Source organism: Leucoraja erinacea, chromosome 7, assembly GCF_028641065.1.
Source record: "Leucoraja erinacea ecotype New England chromosome 7, Leri_hhj_1, whole genome shotgun sequence".
In the NCBI taxonomy this organism is placed as follows: domain Eukaryota; kingdom Metazoa; phylum Chordata; class Chondrichthyes; order Rajiformes; family Rajidae; genus Leucoraja; species Leucoraja erinaceus.
The window spans coordinates 16,086,153-16,107,374 of NC_073383.1; the positions used below are offsets into that span (position 1 = coordinate 16,086,153).

At 41.5% G+C, this 21,222-nt stretch overlaps 1 protein-coding gene across 1 annotated transcript in view; it reads right to left on the reverse strand.

Moving 5' to 3' along the window:
• LOC129698675 (integrin alpha-V-like) overlaps positions 1 to 21,222 on the reverse strand; it is an 82,505-nt gene that overhangs the window by 26,965 nt on the left and 34,318 nt on the right. The window contains exons 4-12 of the mRNA XM_055637833.1: positions 19,848 to 19,962; positions 14,482 to 14,543; positions 11,994 to 12,039; positions 11,540 to 11,665; positions 10,764 to 10,808; positions 8,193 to 8,236; positions 7,648 to 7,704; positions 7,500 to 7,552; positions 3,497 to 3,702 (exon numbers count right to left, since the gene is read on the reverse strand). Coding sequence (XP_055493808.1) covers positions 3,497 to 3,702; positions 7,500 to 7,552; positions 7,648 to 7,704; positions 8,193 to 8,236; positions 10,764 to 10,808; positions 11,540 to 11,665; positions 11,994 to 12,039; positions 14,482 to 14,543; positions 19,848 to 19,962 — 754 coding nt within the window. The remainder of the gene's footprint in view (positions 1 to 3,496; positions 3,703 to 7,499; positions 7,553 to 7,647; positions 7,705 to 8,192; positions 8,237 to 10,763; positions 10,809 to 11,539; positions 11,666 to 11,993; positions 12,040 to 14,481; positions 14,544 to 19,847; positions 19,963 to 21,222) is intronic.

A 21,222-nucleotide genomic window follows, 5' to 3' on the forward strand; every position in this document is an offset into this window, starting at 1 on the left:
AGGATGGGAGCTGTCTTTGATGATTTTCTTTGCCCTGCTAAGGGCACTACTCGGCTCTACTGTGAAGCCACAGTAGAGCCGAGTAGAGCATCGAACCACATGGCCCCTTTTAATGCACAGCAGCTCCTAATATCAATTAGGATAGAAGGATATTAGGATAGGCTTCTATTTTTTCTCTTCTTGACCCAGAGATACAGAAACAATGTTACACAAAGCAATGTTTGTACAAAATCAGAAATACCTGCTCACACAAAGTATTTTTGGTAGTGTCACCAATTTTAGCTTCCTCTTTCAGACTGCAAATTTGCTAAACAGCTTGTTCTGAGAGGGTTTGTGTTTCCCAATGACCATGCAGTCCAAATGCCATCATTTAATGAGAAACACATGGTAGCAAGGATCAGGGAGGGAATGGCTGGACAAATAAAGAATTTACTAACCCTTACCTGCCCACGAGCAGGAACCAGTTTTAGGCATCATATATTAGGCAAAAGGCGAAGGCTTTATGAGAGGGTGCAAAAACTATTGATTAAAAGGACTCTAGAAATGAGGATTTTAATATGTGGGTAGACTGGGCGAGTTGACATTTTCCTGAGAACAGAGCAGGAAATGAAGATATCCAACAATGGTGTCTAAAATACTGAAAGGTGCAGACAGAATAAATACAATACAATCCCATTGTGAGAGATGTCAAAAATTAAAGGACGTAGAAACATAGAAAATAGGTGCAGGAGTAGGCCATTCGGCCCTTCGAGCCTGCACGCCATTCAATATGATCATGGCTGATCATCCAACTCAGTATCCTGTACCTGCCTTCTCTCCATACCCCCTGATCCCTTTAGCCACAAGGGCCACATCTAACTCCCTCATAAATATAGTCAATGAACTGGCCTCAACTACCTTCTGCGGGAGAGAATTCCAGAGATTCACCACTCTCTGTGTGAAAAAAGTTTTCCTCATCTCGAAAATGAAGGTGATTGGTAAAATAATTTAAAAAAAACGGACAAAAAGTATTTTGCACAGTAAATGGTTAGGGTCTAAACACTTGCTAGGAATATAACCAGGTAAAACCACATAAAACCAACAAAACCAGAAACTAAAAGGGAGCTGGGTTATTAACTAGAAAGGTAAGATTGACGGGTGTGGGAGAAGAGGGGAAAGGTCTTTTATTCCACCATCAATTACTAGACAGATCAAATGCTCTCCCTTTCCACATTGCACAAATCACAATCTCCAACAATTGTGCCCGTCAATAGATTGCCCCGTGCCCTGCCTCCATCACAACCGTCCTTGACACTCCTCCAACAAGTTAAGAATTTTGTACATTTCTGTAACAAAATGACAATAAAAGAGGAATGATAAAATGAGATACGACGACAAAAGAATTTTGTAGAGGTTGTTCTGGAATTCAGCTCAGGAAGCAGGTTAGGCAGGATGGCGTGGGTGGGATGCATTTGGAGCGGGGATTCATCCAACAATCACCAGGCCATTAATCTAAGCTAATAGAAAAACAAATGAGTTTTGATTTGCCTTCTGCATAGACTGCTTCTTTTCTGAGTTAAATTTCCATCGCACACTTGATCGGCGACAAAGGACAATTTTATGTATTAATCAAATCCACTGCATAAATCAGAAATATTTCTGCCACAAGGAGTGTTTGAACTGAAATCGGGGTCAAGGAAAGAGCGTTCACGTCACGGCCCTTGTTTCCACCAATCTTTCCTCCACCACGCACAAGAAGCGACAAGACAGACACCATTGTATGTGGATGCCGCGGTGTGTTCAGCTCTGGCTGAACAACTTCTAATCTTGTGTGTGGACTCGATAAGAAGAAGAACTGAAATCAACCTCATTTAGTGTTGCCATTGTTGTCCAGTTTGCTACCCTGTGCAGTTCCCCACAGCTTCTCTTCCAATATCTCAGCTATACAGTCTATGAGCAAAGCTTTGCCGATTTGAAGAATTTGCAGAATCTTTGTGCATATGTTGGGATATGGCTTTTTCTGCACAGCTTTGGTTCATCATGCCTTGAACATGCTCCATTTGTAGGGTTGCAAAAATACATGACTCGTCTGTTCTTTCAGCTGTGGCTCACAAACTTTGGACCAGGATCTTAGACATCCATTCTAAGATGACTAAGTCAAAAGGATGACTCAGTCGTCCAATCTTGTTAATACAAATTAGATTGCAGTCTGGCATGGAATAAATGCTATGTTACAATTTCTATTGTTCTTGGCAAATACACTGATGAAGCAGTGCCAATACGCACTACACTTTCAACTGAATGGAACCTTTTCCTGATCAGAAGTTACATGGTTGATACTAGCCCACAGTGCTACATGGTCCCCAGTTGTGGTCAAACTCCCCCAAATAACCCAACCATGCAGGGTACACAACAAGCTTCTCCCCTTCATCGATGCATTAGTTTGTAAAACCAACAACTACATAATTATTAATAGATGAAGAATCTATATTTCTGCTCCACTGAATGTTTGAACTGAAATCAACCTCATTTAGTGTTGCCGTTTTCCTACAAATGTGGAGTTCCCAATAGCTTCTGTTCTAATATTTCCGCTATACAGGCTATCAGCACAGTGACTTTGCAGATCCTTCTGAAGGTAGGTTGCGATATGACATCCTTCCGCTCAGCTTTGCTTTGTCATGCCTGGAGCATGATGAACACACTAAATTCATGCAACATCCTGATGAATCTCTTGTGCACCCTCTCCAGAGCCTCCATATCCTTTCAAAAGTATGGCAACCAGAATTACACCCAGTATTTTAATGTGGCCGAACCAAATTTTATAAAGCTGCTACACGACTTACCAATTTTAATACTCAATGAAGTCAAACACGCCTTCTTTACCACCTTATCTACTTGTATTGCTACTTTCTGGGAGGTATGGACTTGCACACAAAGATCCCTCTGCAAACCAAACGCTGAGGGATCTGCCATTTACTATATACTCTTCAACACTGCAACCTCCCAATAAGATCTGAACTACATAGTCTTTGGGTATTGGTTTTGCCTTTTTGCACTGTTATTGTTTATTTGTTTTACAGAGTACTGTGCTTACATATTCAGTTGTGCTTCTGCAAGTAAGAATTTCATTGTTCTGTCTTGGACATATGACAATAAAAACTCTTGAATCACCTTGGAGTTTCTTGCAGTTTTTTAAAATATAGTTTCTAGTGTTTTATATTTTATTAGTTGTATTATTTGCTTAGTCTTAATAAACCTCTAAGAGAGTTCTGCGAGTCTTGAGTAAATTCAATGCACTGGATAATTTCTTGCTGAACTCAGGTCAGGTTTGAGAGTAGGGACTGAATTTATATCACATGATGCTTTCATTGGCATTAACCTCAAAGCATGTACACCAATTTTGGCAACATCTGTTTGTACAGTGTATTCCTCAGAATCAACTGTGTAAGCACAAGGCCACAGAATGTTACATTTAAAAACTAAATACTAAAAGGATGCAAATAAAACAAAAACTCACCATTGTAACCATCCTGATCGAGATCTCCCAGAGGTGCAATTGAAGACCCAAATCTGGCATAGGTCTCTGTGCCTGTCAGCTTCAAAGCATTTTTAAAACTAGTTGGAGCATCCTGAAAATAAATATGTACTTGTCCCACTTCTCGATATTTTCCATCAGAACCACGAACCATAAAAAGCGGTGCTCCAACCAAAAGGTCATCAAATCTAGAAGACAGATTTTCACCATTAAGTTAGTGGGAACAGATTCCTTTAAGATTTACTGTGCAACTGCACAGCATGCTTTAAAGAAATGGGAGAAATTATATATTGCACAGGCTCAGATTTACAGCTTCACACAAATATAATCAGAGAATGATTACTATTTATTCCTAACATAGTCATCAGCTTTAACTGCAAGGTTCCAGGAGCAATGCCTCTCCAGTGCCCATTATGTCCAAGGTGCAGGACAGAACGCCACAGGAGATCTTTCTTCCCTGTGGTTATCAAACTTTACAACTCCTCCCCCTTCTGTCGTGGGGTGGACTGAGACTTATTCCCCTCTACCCTCTTCACCCCCCCCCCCCCCCCCAACCCGCACACCCCCTCCCCAATCTTTGTACATCCCTCAATCCTTTCCACTCGTCACTTTAATTTCATGTTTCATGGATTATGTGATTTTATGACTGTTGGCAGATCAATTTCCCTCTTGGGGCAAAAATAAAGTTCTATTGGATCATATCGTATCGTATTAAGCCCAATAGGTGTTGGAGGGCTAATGTCAAGCAACATAGCTAACATTAAGTTAATATTTCTCAAATATCTTTTCAAATAGATAGATTGGAGTAAGAATTTCACTCAACATCTGTCAACTTTGGACAGATATACCAAAAACTCCACCACTGCTCCATGAGCTTAACTATCTCAGCACAAAGTTTTCATCCAATCTGTCTTGTGTCATGAAATTAGTCAAAGCAATGGTGATGTCTTGTTTCAAATCTCCTAACTTATATCTGGGCTCCAAATATTAGTTGGAACTGGCTGAGCACAGTGACATGACTGCCAAACTGGGCTTATCTGAAGATAAAGGTTTGAGGCCAAAGAACTTGGAAGACCTGCTTTACATTTCCTTCCAATTTTATTCTTTATTCATATCAAGAGGAAATTTGGGAAGAGGAAGCTTGAAGAACAAAGATTTGGCAGTTTTTTACCAATTCAGTAGGTCGTGCTCTTCCAATGAACTTTAGTTGTGATTTTGTTAACTTGTTTACGGAAAAGAAGATTACATTGTGAAGTACAAGACTGGATCTCTTCCTCTTTTAAAGGACACAAAAGAGATTGCACCATTTCCAGCAATTACAAAAACAGAAGGGTTTTGGCCAGGATCCGGGAAATACCACAGCACCAGATATCAAGTTGTGACCCCTCTGCACCAAGTAGCTGGTGCAAATAATAACACATAACCTGCATACCAAGATGGTGACAGTCAAGACACACGTTAAAAAAAAGTTGAATAAGCGTAAATAACTGGTTTCCCATCAGGTCTGATTAAGCTTTCCTTATGTAGAATATGGTCACAGGATAAATACAGACAAGGAAAAAAACCATTTGTTCATCTCAGCTAATGCATTTGAAGAAAAAAGGACCCAATGTTCTCAACTCAGAGGCTAAATATTTATAAAATAGATTTTCATGAAGAACTCTATTTCATGTTATGATAATAGTGCCAAAGAGCATTGAACCAGTTTTTGAATACCCCATCCGATTAACACTAGTTATATGGATATACCTTTTCCCCACCACACTTAATATCTTTATAATATTTTACAAGTTTCTGGAACTATGATGCTGAGAATTATATTCTACACTATGTATCTTTCTCTTGACTCTACCTACTGTACATGAGTTCAGCTTGGTTGCATTTGTGTATAGTATCATGTGATGTGACTGGCTAGCATACAAAACAAAGCTTTTCCTTGTACCTTGGTACACATGACAATAATAATAACCATAAACCTAAAACATATAAAATCAACACTTATTCAGCTCTGTGTTGGAAAGAACTTCAGTTGCTGGTTTAGATGGAAGATAGACACAAAATGCTGGAGTAACTTAGTGGGACAGGCAGCATCTCTGCAGAGAAGGAATGGGTGACGTTTTTGGTCGACACCCTTCTTCAGACCGATTTAGACATTCAGTTTTTTCAGGTCAAATTTCAAACTTTCCCCAGTTTTTCAAAAGATAAATCATTAACACTGAACTTCTTTGGACTGCCTGGAATGTTTCCGCACCTTCTCGGTGACAAAACCTGGGTCCTGTTTGCAACGCGGCGGTTCTTGTGCCCTGAATCCATTGTTAATGCCATGGCTTTCCCTGGGTGCCCTGGTATCCAACTCTGACCCAAATCAGAACCGACACCTTCCAATCAGCTCGACCACCCACAACTGTCCCCCGCACTGCCTTAACGCACTGGTCAAGGAGCCCAACAGGGCAGGGGAAATCCCCCGCATGCTCCTCATATCTCAGGGCTAAACTAGGTACAAGCATTATCACTCGCTATTACAGGCAATGAGAGAGTTTGACTCCTGGGTGAAAAGCATATGGTCTAACTCCAGCACTGCCCACCACTGAGTATGTTGCCTCTGATTAGACCACTATTGTTTATAAACTCCTGCAGTGATTTAAGATTATGTACACCAAGATCATCAGCACGCTTGTACCACTGATGGCACCAAGATTCTGGAATCCCTCCCTAACTCCCCCTCCATCCCCCATTTTACAACCAAACAAAAAGACTGAATATTTTCTGCTTTTGTACCTAACAGCAATCTTCAACTTTGCCACCACTTCTAGAAGCATAGAAAAATAGGTGCAGGAGTAGGCTGTTCGGCCCTTCGAGCCAGCACCGTGATTCCATATGATCAAGGCTGATCATCTAAAATCAGTACCCCGTTCCTGCTTTTTCCCCATATCCCTTGATTCCATTAGCCCTGAGAGCAAAATCTAACTCTCTCTTGAAAATATCCAGTGAATCTGTGCCTCTTTGCTGAAATTAACACCTCCTTAAAGCTCATTTCCTTTGAAGTGCTTCTCTAACATGCTGCTCTTTAAGCGCTGTTTCACTTTTATTCCATCACACACCCTCTGGCTATAAATCTTGACCCCATCCAATTGTTTCATCTCTTACTCCAATTATAAGTAGGCCTAGCACACTTGAACTTTTGTTTGCAAGGGCCTGAAGGCTTTACAAGTTCTTGTTGCTGTTAATCCAATCCTTATCTATTTTGCTTTCATTCATGGTGAGCACACGATCACAGAGCTCTCAAACTTGTCAAGATAATTGCACCTCCTGTTCTCTGCTCCATACTTTTGCTAACTTACTTTATATCGTCTAAACTGCCTCCTCAAAATCAACAGACCGCCTGGTCTGGAATCATTTTCAAATCCAAACAATTTGTATTCAGCTTTTAACAACATTGATTCAAATTAGAGCGAGTTGCATTCCCAATACGTAAACCATTCCTCGCGCATCATTTCATTTATTTTTTTAAGAATAAATTCCATTTCAAATTGGAGAACCCAAGAATTATTAACAATGCAACCTTTAAATAGTTTTTCATAAATTAAAAAAAACCTTTGCACACCAATTTCAGATTTTAAATTCAGAATCTGAGGAGTAACGTTTTTACACAAAGGGTGGTGGGTGCATGAAACAACCTGCCAGAGGAGGTAGTTGAGGCTGGGACTATCCCAACGTTTAAGAAACAGTTAGACAGGTACATGGATAGGGCAGTTTTGGAGGGATATGGACCAAGCGCAGGCAGGTGGGACTAGAGTAGCTGGGACATGTTGGCCTGTGTGGGCAAGTTGGGCCGAAGTGCCTGTTTAACACTGTATCACTCTAGTCTATAAATACCCCAAAATGTTTAGTGTTTACCACTGACCGTGGAACATTGCATATCTTAAACACAATTTTTCAGTATATTGTTCCAAAGCAGCACATACCCCAAAATACACAACCTTACCCATCACTGTTGATATCAGTAACAGCAACAGAGTAACCAAAGTATGCAGCCATCTAAGGAAAAGAAATACACGTCATATTTGTTTTTCAGTATTGATCTTCAAACGTATCAAGTCACAATTTAAAATATAACACAAAGATTTACTTACCTGCTCCCCAGTGAAATTGTGAAGCGATTCCATGTTAACTCCATTTAAAATAGTCACCTGTCAATGTTAAGAACATATGGTACATTGAAAGGTTGAAAATCCTATTGTAAAAAAAATGAGATACACACAGCTTGCTTCAGTCAGAAAGCTGTGGGTTAAATGGGCCAATAAAGCATTCAAGCACATCTCCTAAACCAACATTTCCATGGTACTAAATTGGCACCACACTGTGAATGGGCGCCTTCCTTTGTACATCCTGTCATTTGAAGGCGAAAGATCACACTACACTTTTTAGTGGAGATTGAACATCCTGAGGAACAACAACCATTCATAGCCTCCCCCTATACAGAAAAGTTGTCACAAACTCATTTGTTCCCCATGCAATTACGCTGTGTAAAAATTGTCTAATTGCCGCTTAAAGTAGAAAGATAATAGTACTTGGAACCATGCTCGAGGAACGATAAAATGACTTAAATTGAGTTAACTTTTATCATTCTAATTAAATCATTTCCCAAATAATGTTGTATTAAATAAGCAATCCTTACATAGCCCAGGGACTTTGCTCCTCTTGGAATACCAGTTACAAAATCTAAAAGGGAATGAAAGGTTTCATATCTTTAGTCAAAAATAATCACAGTGCACTTGCATAACAACTTGCGCACAGTATCTAGTCTCAAAGGCAGACACAAAATGCTGGAGTGATTAAGCGGCTAGGCAGCATCTCTGGAGAAAATGGCCAGGACCCTTCTTCAGACTGATTGCAGTGGGGAGAACTCCCACTCTATGCTCTTCCTCTCTCCAACTGATCTGAGAACCTGGTTATACCAGTCTTCTTCCACTCCCAATAGTCCTAATGCATGCTCAGGTGTTGAGTCACCAGTGTTGATATATCTTATGTCTGCATTCATTGACAAGACAATGAAATATGTACTCGTAAGGACTTGCCAGTAGTTAGCAGAACACTGTTACAAATTGTTCCAGTGCAAAAAAGCTCATGTAGTGCGATATTTTTGAAAGATGATGTCATATTTGGAAATGATATTCACTAACCAAGTTGAAATCCAGTTGACATGGCGTAAATGGAATTTCAAATACTTTGACAAGGTGTCGTAAAATAGTTTACTTAGATAAATTAAGTCCTGTGGAATTGTGAAAACTTTAGGTTAACTATGAATTGGTTGCGTTTTCACAGAAAACTGTTTTTAATAGATTATGGAGTAGCTACTGAGATAGTGCTACCAGGCAAGGTGTCAAAGCTTATACTGTTCGTAATAACGATAACACCATTATGAAGAAACTATAATTTGAGTGTTCGAGACTTGCAAAAGAAAACTTATATACAGACGATTTAGAGGAGATATGAGAATGGATTTGCATCAGACAAATTCTCGCTATTGTAGAAAAGTGCATAGAATTATTTATAAATGTACAGCAACACCATGCAAGGTTGACTGCTGAGTGAAGGAAGTTCTAGGTCATCTTGCATACGACTCACTAAAACCCACAATCAGAACCAAAAATCTCATTACTAAAATTAACAGTGTTTTAAGATGTGTATCCACAAAATTTAAAATAAAAGATACTAATCAATCTTTGGACAGGATGTTGTTGCAAGCCATCTATGTCTAATAATACACCTCCTTAAGTGTAGCGTTATGGAAAGAATACATTTAAAATGGGAAGTGCAAATAGCGCTTTAAGGTATAACAAAACTGTTTTGTTGCCCTAATGTTAAAATGACAAGTTGAATAACTGAGGTGAACACCCACATTATTTTCTAGATCTCTATTCAAATCTCTATTCCAATCCAAATCCCTATTCCTTACTGTTGCTCTAGATTGAGCATATCCTACATCGTGGCGCTCCTCCATACCCTTGAATCTTCCAAATTTCCCTCTCCTTCTATCAAAATGGTGCACAATTTCCTACGGAAGAAGTTTCTAGGGGATCATGAGGGATAGCGGTGTGAAAGAAAGAAAAAAGTACAACCGCATTTGTGGCCATCGGTAACTGTTCTGAACATTTCAACAAGTGCCCTCAGGTAGAAACTAGGTTGCATGTTCCAACCCAGACGAGCATCATCGTCCCATGAAAGTTTTGTTGGTTTTGTGCTTTCGTTGAAGAATTCAGAAAATGAGTGTTCCTGAGTAAGGTTAACAAACTTATGGCAGAAGGGAAACCATAAGTTTCTCCATGCACTGATCACCTGGAAACCTCTCCTTGCCTTTGAGCTTGATAGAGTAATTTGTGTTTATCCCCCCCAAAAAATGTTGTCCCAGTATCTTCACCCCAATCTCAGTAACTTGTGTAGCCCTGTGGTGGGGAGGATGAGGACACAGATTTGGCAAGCGTGCAGATGCACAGGGGGTGGGGGCTCTTGGTCCATAGTGCTTACAGTGAACACTATGGCATTCAGGTAAATACTTAATATAGGAATGGCAAAGAACAAGGCTTGGGCAAGTTGGGCTGTTGGGCCTGTTTCCACGCTCATTCACTCTATGACCCAAACAAAATATTAGATCAGTTGTTGCCTCCCTCGTGGAGGAATGAAACCATCCTTTTCCCAGCTTCTATTTAGGTTTTTTTTTAAGAAAGAATGGATCAATTGGACATACTCACTGGAATTTAGAAGGATGAGAGGAAATCTTATAGAAACACATAAAATTCTTAAAGGATTGGACAGGCGAGATGCAGGAAAACTGTTCCCGATGTTGGGGGAGTCCAGAACCAGGGATCCCAGTTTAAGAATAAGGGGTAGGCCATTTAGGACTGAGATGAGGAAAACCTTTTTCAGCCAGAGAGTTGTGGAACTCTCTGCCACAGAAGACAGTGGAGGCCAATTCAGTGGATGTATTCAAGAGATAGATAGATATAGCTCTTAGGGCTAACGGAATCAAGGGATATGGGGAGAAAACACGAACGGGGTACTGATTCTGGATGATCAGCCATGATCATATTGAATGGTGGTGCTAGCTCGGGGCCGAATGGCCAACTCCTGCACCTATTTTCTATGTTTCGATGTTTTTAAGTGGGGTTAAGCATCGATATAGATTTTGGAAGACCATTTATACATTATTTCCACTGTCCTTAAATATCCACATTGAAAGAAGGCTTACCTTCCACCAAATCATTGGTAAAGTTTCCAACAGCAACTGAATAACCTGTGGATGAAATGCCAACATTCAGATAAGTGGTGAAAATGTTTTGATGGGTCTCTGACTTAAATCAGAGTTTGCCAATAAAATGAATGCTAATGCGTTTCATATTTGGTTAAGAGTAATTGTTAAACCATTTGAATAACAAAATAGAGAGTCACTGTGAAGGTTATTTACTGCAAGAGTATTCCAACAGTTTGAAGTAACAATAAAATAACATTATAAACAATTTTCAAAAACAAAGGTGCTGATTTCAGTAAAGTTCTGCTGTCCTGATCATCAGATTTGAACAAAAAAAATCTTAGAAAAGGGGAATTTCAAAAATTCAGAACAAAAATTAAACTGATATTGAAGAAACATTGAGACACACCAGCAGCACAATGACGCAACTGGTAAAAGCTGCTGCCTCACAGAGCCAGAGACCCAGATTTAATCCTGGCCCGGCTACTGCCTGTGTGGAGTTTCCAAGTTCTCCCTATGACTGTGTGGGTTTTCTTTTGGTGCTCCAGTTTCCTCCCACATCCTAAAGACGTGCAGGTTTATAGGTTAATTGGCCTTTGTAAATTACCCCGACCGTGTCAGGAATGGATGAGAAAGTGGGATACACACAACTAGTGCCAATGGGTGACCAATGGGCCAAAGGACCAGATTCCATGCTGTATCTCGAAACTAAGCAAGACTTAAAATCCATTTCAATTTTGTCCAAAACAGCATAATGAAACCCAAGCACCACTTACCAAGGTAGCTGTCATCAAATGCAGCGTTAGCCCCACGTGTCGAGACTTGATTCGGAAATTGTGAGATAAACACTGAAGAATTGTACATTGTGACGATGTCCTTAATCTCATCGGAGATTAACTGCCCTGTGGAATGGCATTGATTTTATTGATGCGTAAATGTATTTGTGGAAACTTTGCAAATTTTGTACACTAAGCTTTAAATGTAGTTTAATAATGATAATTATCAAAATTATATATCAAAATTTACAAATATTATTTGAAGGAAGAAAATGTGTTTCCCCAAGTTTCTGAAAACTTGGGGAAACATCTTCTATTTTAAAAGATGAATAGTTTATTAAAGTCAAAACATTAAAAATAATACAGGAGTTCTATGGTATATAAATAACATTAGCATGTTTACAATTAGAATGTGCATAATTCTTCATATGAATCAAGTATTGTAGTGTTTTACCTTGCCAGTAAAAACTGCCTGGTCCCCCAAGAACCACTCTGCCTGCCTGCAATTCACAAATGGAGAAGAGAAAGAGCTAAATTTCTCAACTTATGTTGTCATGCGGCATTGTATATTGTCTCACTTCAAAGAGCAATGTTGTACAAATGGAAATTCAAGCTCACAGAATAATACTAAAGTGGGGAATATTCTGAACATTAATTACTGGTTTCGGAGTCAAAATAATTTACCTGGATTCTCAAACAGGTCAATGAAACTAAATCTACTGCACGAGACATGATACAGATTGCAAATATCCAAGTCGTAAACCTTGCAATCCTGGGCAGTGTGGCTGCCTAACTAAAATGAACATAAAATCTAAACTGTGTGGGGTTAAAACAATATGACAGACAACACATTGAAGCATAGTCACACTGGGTTATTATAGCTTGAATAGTTTGCAAACGCAAAATATTAGATAAACTGGGATTGCAGTGTGGTAAATTGTGATGGGTTAAATTGTAGCACAGAAAGTCAAGTTGTCCAGGCAAAAAATCTTGGTGGAAATAATAATAGCATTAAACTAAGTAAGTGTCTCTTTTTAAAGAGGACGGCAAAGTGGCGCAGCGGTAGAGTTGCTGCCTTAAACCCCCTTTTCACGGGGTGACTTGACGCAAGAGGTAACCAGAGTTTAACATCGTGGGAACCTCGTGCGATAACAGTACGGCATTCGTGGACCACCATGGACCACCATGGCGCTAACGGCAGGTAATCTTGTAACTTGGGTACTCGTGAGAAGATTCAAGCAAGCTTGAATTTCTCCAAGAGTGACTTGTACACTTGTGGTTGAGCATTGCAACATTTTATGAATGTAGTGGTCAGTGCGATATCCGTAGTAACTCTTGCGGTTACCGTGGGAACTCCTGCGAACGGTAAACCCGGAAGCTGGACAGAGGGGACAGAAGGTGAGTAAAAAAGGCGATCTCAATATCGCCAATGGAACATGTGTCCATCGAGAACGTCCCACCTCATTGTCATTGTTGGAGAATCTTTTTAACAGGAACAAGCAGAGATGGCTCCCAGAAAAGCTCAAAGAAAGGGGGTACAGCGTGTCAGAAAGGTTTTTGCCATGCAGGAGAATGAGGAGGAGACGCAGCAAGAGAGACAGGTGGAGAGGCAACAGGAGATGCCACAGATAACACTGCCAGTGGGCTCCTTAGAGCAGGGAGAGGGTGAGCAAGGTGGATTTCAGATTGCCTCCCCAGTAGCCGTTGTAGGAATAGCCTCAACAGATGCGTATATAAAGGGAAGATGGCAGAAGGTAAGGCCATATAACTTCTCCAGGGAACAAGAGGGTGAACTTGTAGAATGGTACCAATTTAACGAAATTCTCTACGATAAATCCAGAAAGGATTATAGAAACAGGGAGAGAAAACGGAACCTGCTGGAGACGAAGGCTGCGGAGTATCCCGGGTGCTCATGTGAGTATATATAACGATATATCAGTTCATCAACAGGAGAACCATTTAATGTTATCCAAGATTTAAAAACATACAATGCTATAGATGTAAAAGTGCTGTTTTTGCAGTTAACTTAAACTTCTCTTATGTCTGTCTGTGCCCTGCGGCTGCAAAGTAAAAAAGTCGCAGACAGCTTTTACACCCTCTGTGTTTGAGGTTGGAATCATGTCTCTAAGTGCCATAAAATAAATTATGACATCATTTGTGCCGCGTGATGATTTAATTGCACTTGACAGTTTACAATGCTCATTCAAGATTTAACGGGAAAGCTCGGGAGAGGAACAAGTCACTCGCACAAATAACAGAAATGCCGAGTACCGTGGGAACTCTTTGTCTACCCCCCCCCGTTATATCGTATGATATCGTGCTAGACCACGACCACTTCACTCTGGTCACATCTTGCGTCAAGTCGCCCTGTGAAAAATCCCCATTACAGCACCAGAGACCCGGGTTCGATCCCGACTACGGGTGTTGTCTGTACAGAGTTTGTACGTTCTCCCCGCGACTGTGTGGGTTTTCTCCGAGATCTTCGGTTTCCTCCTACACTTCAAAAAAGTACATGTTTGTGGGTTAATTGGCTTGGTAGAAGTGTAAACTGTCCCTAGTGTGTGTAGGATGGTGCCAGGATCGCTGTTCAGCGTGGACTCGATGGGCCGAGGGATCTGTTTCCATGCAGTATCGCAAAACTAAACATAGAAACATAGATAATAGGTGCAGGAGGAGGCCATTAGGCCCTTCGAGCCAGCACCGCCATTCATTGTGATCATGGCTGATCATCCCCAATCAATAACCCGTTCCTGCCTTCTCCCCCTATCCCGATTCCACCAGCCCCGAGAGCTCTATCTAACTCTCTCTTAAATCCAAACTAAATGTTCATGCCTCATTGACTGGCGGCATCAATATGCATGGGTTAATAGGTTACATAATTCTACACACATTTACTGCCCTTAAAAATAGCTGGCATGTTGCAAAGCAAAGAAAGCTCTTACCGTTGTGAAGTCAATGCTGAAACCTCCCTGGCAAAAGCCTTGGCCATCAGCTTCATTTTTGGCTACATGTAAACAAAAAAATGCAGAATTTATGAGTTCCGAAGACAATTCTTTCAAAGCAATTCCCATCATGCAGGCAAGAAAATCTGACCTCCTGGGTGGATTTGGGTCAAATGGGAAATTAAAATATTAAAGTTTTTCAAATTCAAAACCAAGTTGACTTGAAAATGCCAATTTCCGTTTCCAATGGAGCTACAATGAAGGGTGTTTGACCATTCTGCCCTGAAGGGACAAGTCGTCTAGACCTTTTTTGAAAGGACTTGGCGATTTTTTCGGCAACTGCCGGCATCATATCAGTGTCACCAAAAGATTTTGAACATTTCAAAATCCGGCAACGACAAATAAAATGTCGAGACACTTGAAAAAACACCGCTGCGTCATACGTCATCACCAGGCATGTGCCGTGAATAATTACTCAAGGTAGGCAGTCAGTCGGCTTTTAAAAAAAATCTTAAACTGCGCATGAACAGATTGTTCTCCTCTCCGTAAAAATAATTTAAAAAAAAAAAGTAATAATTCAATTTGCCCAAGGCTTCTAAATCTCCTTCATTTTGAATTACTGAATGGGTGGGGGATGGAAGATGACGGCAGATGGAGAGATGGTGGGAAAAACGGGAGCACACCGGGACAAGTTGAATCAGTTGTCATCTTATTGAATGACAATACTAGTTCAAGGGATCAATTGGCGGACCAAACCCGCCAAGAAGGTTGTGCTACTCATGCGCAGTACTGCAAAGGCAGAATTTCAGCTGCCTTCAGCTCCCCTTGAAACAAGGAAGTGGAAAGATAGACAGTTACTTTCAGCTCTCACAACCTCAAACAACTCAATTCATCCCCAAATCACTTTCAGCGGAATCTCCACTAGAATGGATAGTGTTGCTGTGCTTAAAAAATAACTTACAGTATGGAAAAATGCCAAAATGTTCCACAACATCTGTTAGTACTTAAATTAAACTGCACAATGTAGTCCATCAAATCATTTTGGGAAGGACTCAACTTTCATTTGTGAAGACTCTATTCACATGCGGTAAGAGAGAAAACTGCTATTACATGGGAATTAATTCAGGGAATTTGACCTCTGTGACTGGAGATTGCATCTATCAGTGAAGTCCATCTAAAAGCCATGGTGACAGTTTCTAAAAAACTGGTTCCAAACAATTCACGGTAATTTAGCCATTTATTTTTCCATAGAGTTTGAAGGAGATATTTTTAAAACTAACACTGACGTTATTATCGGAAGCAATCGGGATCCAATGAACTATTAAGCCCCAAAGCATTAGCAACCTGAATGCTGACAGTAGAGAGAAAAGTTCATGATTACCCTTACTAGTGTCAATTTGTAGCTCGGCAGAACCAATTTCAATAAACCTTTTCAATAGACAATAGACAATTGGTGCACCGCCGTTCATTGAAGGCGGCGGCACGACTCACTGTTGCAGCGGCCTCTACAGCCTGCCTGTCTTTTTTTTTTATTTTTGTCTAGTTCAATGTAGTTGTTTGTGTTTTTTAATAGTGTTTCTAACTGGGTATATGTGGGGGGCGGGGGAAGGGGGAAACTTTTTAAAATCTCTTCCCTGTACGTGAGACCCGACCCTTTCCTTGTCGGGTCTCCGTTGTCGTTGGGGCCTAGCACCGTGGAGCGGCCTCCAGCCTCAGTCACGGAGCCTGCGGAGCTGCGGACTTACTGGCCGGCATCGGAGTATGGGGAGCAGTGGTGACTCGCTGCTGCGGCCCGACCACGTAGCTCGGAGGCTCCAGCTGCAACCGCAAGTCCGGTGGACTGGGACAGCGGGAGCTCGCGGGTCCGGGGGGGAGAGACCGCTTTCCGGAGCTCCCGCAACGCGACTTCTCCAGCCCGTGTCGCGGGGTTGGAACGACCCAGAGCGGGGCCGTACATCGCCCGGCGCGGCTTCATGGCCGTGGGACATTCCAGCGCACGCCGGGGGCTCCAACTTTGTGACATTTAGACTGGGAGCGGGGCCGTAAATCGTCCGGCATGGCCTAAAATGGCCGTGGGACTTATCATCGCCCGCCTGGGGCTTGGACATCGGGAGAGAAATGGAGAACAGGGGAGAGAAAAGACTTTGCCTTCCATCCCAGTGGGTTCACTGTGATGGATGTTTTTGTAAATGGAATTGTGTGTATGTCTGTAGGAAATTGTCTTTGTTTGTATGGCTGTGGAAACGGAGTTTCGTTTGAGCCTCACTGAGGTTCAAATGACATGTAATAAATATTGTATTGTATTGTATTGTGATCATGGCTGATCATCCACATTCAGTACCCCATTCCTGCCTTCGCCCCATATCCCCTGACTCCACTATCTTTAAGAGCTCTATCTAACATTCTCTTGAAAGCATCCAGAGAATTGGCCTCCACTGCCTTCTGAGGCAGAGAATTCCACAGATTCACAACTCTCTTGGTGAAAAAAGTTTTTCCTCATCTCCGTTCTAAATGGCCTACCCCTTATCTTAAACTGTGGCCCCTGGTTCTGGAATCCTCCAACATCAGGAACATGTTTCCTGCCTCTAGCGTGTCCAATCCCTTAATAATCTTATATTGAAACATATGTTTCAATAAGATATCCTCTCATCCTTCTAAGTGCCAGAGTATACAAGCCCAGTCGCTCCATTCTTTCAACATATGACAGTCCTGCCATCTCAGATATTAACCTCATGAACCTATGTTGGACTCCCTCAATAGCAAGAATGTCCTTCCTCAAATTTGGAGACTGAAACTGCACACAATACTCCAGGTGTGGTCTCACTAGGGCCCTGTACAATTGTAGAAGGACTTCTTTGCTCCTGTACTCAACTCCTCTTGTTATGAAGGACAACATGCCATTTGCTATCTTCACTGCCTGCTGTACATGCATGCTTACTTTCAGTGACTGATGAACAAGGACCCCCAGATCTCTTTGTATTTCCCCCCTTCCCAACTTGACACCATTCAGATAATAATCTGCCTTCCTGTTTTTGCCACCAAAGTGGATAACCTCACATTTATCCACATTAAACTGCATCTGCCCACTCCCCCAACCTGTCCAAGTCACCCTGCATCCTCATAGCATCCTCTTCACAGTTCACACTGCCACCCAGCTTTGTGTCATCTGCAAATTTGCTAATGTTACTTTGAATCCCTTCATCTAAATCATTGATGTATATTGTAAACAGCTGCAGTCCCAGCACCGAGTCTTGCGGTACCCCACTAGTCACTGCCTGCCATTCAGAAAGGGACCCGTTAATCCCTACTCTTCAATTTTCTATCCATGTCAGTACCCTACCCCCAATATCATGTGCTCTAATTTTGCCCACTAATCTCCAATGTGGGACTTTATCAAATGCTTGATTCCACATTTCACTTGATTCAACGTGGCATTGCCACTAATTACGGCATCAACAGAGAGATAGAAATGAAGTCCATACTTGGTCGATCTTGCCATGTTCAACCAGAAATCAGTTACATCGCTAACAATCCTGCTCCAAAGATTCAACCGTTGATCTACATTGTTGTTACGAAAATATTAATCCGAGGTGGATTTCTCACTAATTTAAATGTCTGCACCCTCAGAGATGCACAGATGATAAACCACAGGGGCCAGATGAAGGCAACAGGATTAAAAAAAAAACATGGGCAGGTATGGTTAGAGAGAGTAAAAGGGTGGCTAGGGGAAGAATAGATCCTTTATAAATCAACAGAGCCATCTTTATGGAAAGGCATGATGGATGGGGAAGATATTAAATTAATATTTCTCCTCTGTTTTTACAAAGGAGAAGATCAAGGACGCCAAGGCATTGAGGAATATTAGCTGTGATATTAGCCGCAGCGTACGAAGCAAATCCATGCAGTCACAAGGATAATGGGCAAACAGCACACAAAAGTCAGGATTGAACCCAGGTCTCTGGAGCAGAGGCAGCGGCCACACCAGCTATGCCACAGATGACACCAAAACTGGTGGGATTGTGGAATGTGAGGGAGGATATCAAAGTTTACAACAAGATCTAGATCAGTAAGGAGGGTGGGTCAAGCAATGGCAAATGGAATTTAACTCTGACAAGTGTGAGGTGTTGCACTTTGTCAAACCAGGGCAGGACTTACACAGGAAATGGTAGAGCGCTGGAGAGTGTTACAGGACAGAATTAGAGTCATACAGCACGAAAATGGGTCCTTCAGCCCAACTCGTCCACAATGCTACAGCAAAGCTAATTCCATTTGCCTGTATTTGGCCCATATCCCTCTGTCCTATCCATGTACCTAACAAAGTATCTGGGAGTACCGGTGCACAGTTCCCTGAAAGTGGCGAGGGTGGGCAGTATAGTGAAGTAGGCTTGCTTTTATTGGGAAGCATATGGAGTACAAAGAATGGGGCATTATGATGTAGCTGTACAAATCGATAATATGGAAAGTACTATGTGCAGTTCTGCATGCTCAGAAATAGGAAGGATGTCATTAAGTTGGAAAGTGTGTAGAAAAGATTTGCCAGGATATTACCTGGACTTGGGGCCTTGAGCTATGGGGACATGCTACCAAAATAAAGCACTGTTGAACCATTAAGGGTGGGACTTTATGCTTTGGAGCGTAGGAAGCCGAGATGTGAACTTATTGAGATGTCCAAGATCATGAAGGGCATGGATTAAATGAACATTCACGGTAACTTCTCAAGCCAGTTTTATACTGACATTCACCAAATATTGGAGATCAGCTGTTTAGTGTTACAGCAGCAACCACAAACCATAAGATGAAACATCTTGTTCAACTTCCTCAAACAACTTCACTGGCTTCCCATCTCCCACCGGATCACCTACAAAATCCTGATCCTCACCTACAAAGCCCTCCACCATCTGGCCCCCTCATATCTCACTGACCTCCTCTCCCCCTACCAACCCTCACGGTCCCTCAGATCCACATCAGCCGGTCTCCTCTGCATCCACAAGTCCAACCTCCGCAGTTTAGGGGACAGAGCCTTCTCCAGGGCAGCTCCCAGGCTCTGGAACTCCCTCCCCCAACTGATCCGCAATTCCGTGTCCCTCACCATCTTCCAGTCCCGCCTCAAGACCCATCCCTTCACCTCTGCCTATCCTTAGCCCCACATCCCCCTCCCTTTTCATCTGTGCATTAATTGCCTTATTATTGTGTTTTGTATTGAATTATGTCTTTACTTTGTGTACTAGTCATGTCTCTACTATTTATTTAATTCCCCTTACATGTTTTCCCTCTACCTGCTAAATATTTGTATGGTGTCCTTGAGACTCTTGAAAGGTGCCCTTAAATAAAATTTATCATTATTATTATTATTATTATTAACTGACCTGTTCGACACGGTGAATATTCCACTACCTTATCCCCGTCGGCAAGGTAACAGGTCCCCACTGGTTCACGTTCAGGCCGATTTAATGTTCTCCAGTGGTAACGGGGTGCACAAGCCTAGAGACACACAAACAGGTGTGAAATCTGGAACAACCCAGCTCTCAATTATCAGGAAGCTATGAACTTGCCATTTTCCAATCAATGTATTGTGCACCAAATCTGGTGTACAATATATTAAACAATTCCTTGAAGCAAGGCCAGACTGTAGAAGACTTTAAAACTATTTATACATAGATTCTTTACGTTGTTGCCATTTCAAGCAAGACCACAAGCACTGACTTGAAGAGCAGAACAAATGATTAATGGCCCTGTCCCACGGTACGAGTTCATTCCAAGACCTCTCCCGAGTTTGCCCTGATTCGAACTCGGAAATTTACGGTAATGGCCACTCGGGGCTCTAATGAACATTTTTCAACATGTTGAAACATTTTCACGAGTCTAGCCGAGCTTACCTGCCGTTAACGTTACGAGCCGCTAAGAGACATCGCCGTGCTCCAACCTACCCATTACCTTCATTCTCTGTGCTTATCACGAGTTTGATTTTTTTTAAACTCGGGAGAGCTCTCGGAATGAACTCGTACCGTGGGACAGGGCCATAAGGCATTGTTGAATCCATGAGACTAAGATGCTTGTGAATGCAGAGATACAACGAAGGAAGGTGGAGTGGGACATGAATTGCAGAGGACAAAGATGTAATGAGTCAAGAGTGAACAATTCGCTTTCAGTGGCAACGAAGAGTTAGAAACAATCCTGCAACTAACGTATTTAAAGATTACATTCCAAAGGTTTGAACAAAACTAAACTTTTATTGAGCAGAATGGGCTGGGGGGGGGGGGGAATGTGAGGATTTGGAACACCTGAAACCAATATGTTGGGTTAGTGGGAGGCAGAGAAAATAATGAGAGGAGAACAATGGGTGGTCAGATATTGTGCATGAGGTCTGGATTAGGCAAATTTCATAATTGAAGAAAATTATCTGGGAAATAATGTCATTTTTTGACAATTTAAACAAGGATGTGCAGTGAACACATCCAGGGGAAATGGAAAAAGGCCTTGACTGTGGGCCAGATGTCACATGTGGAGTTTATGATGTGGGTGGAGGAGGAAGATGGTGGAAATCTATGATCTTAATTGTAATAAATTACACCACATTGCAATATTTAAAAAAAAAAGCACAATTTCAAAATTTAAGCTTGAGCACATTATCATATCATTGTCAAGTATTCCTGAAAAACAAAACCATATCAACTCATTCAACAGACATTGAAAGAAGTCCTTGAATCTCTTTGTCCCTCTATTGGGCTGTAATAAAGATTC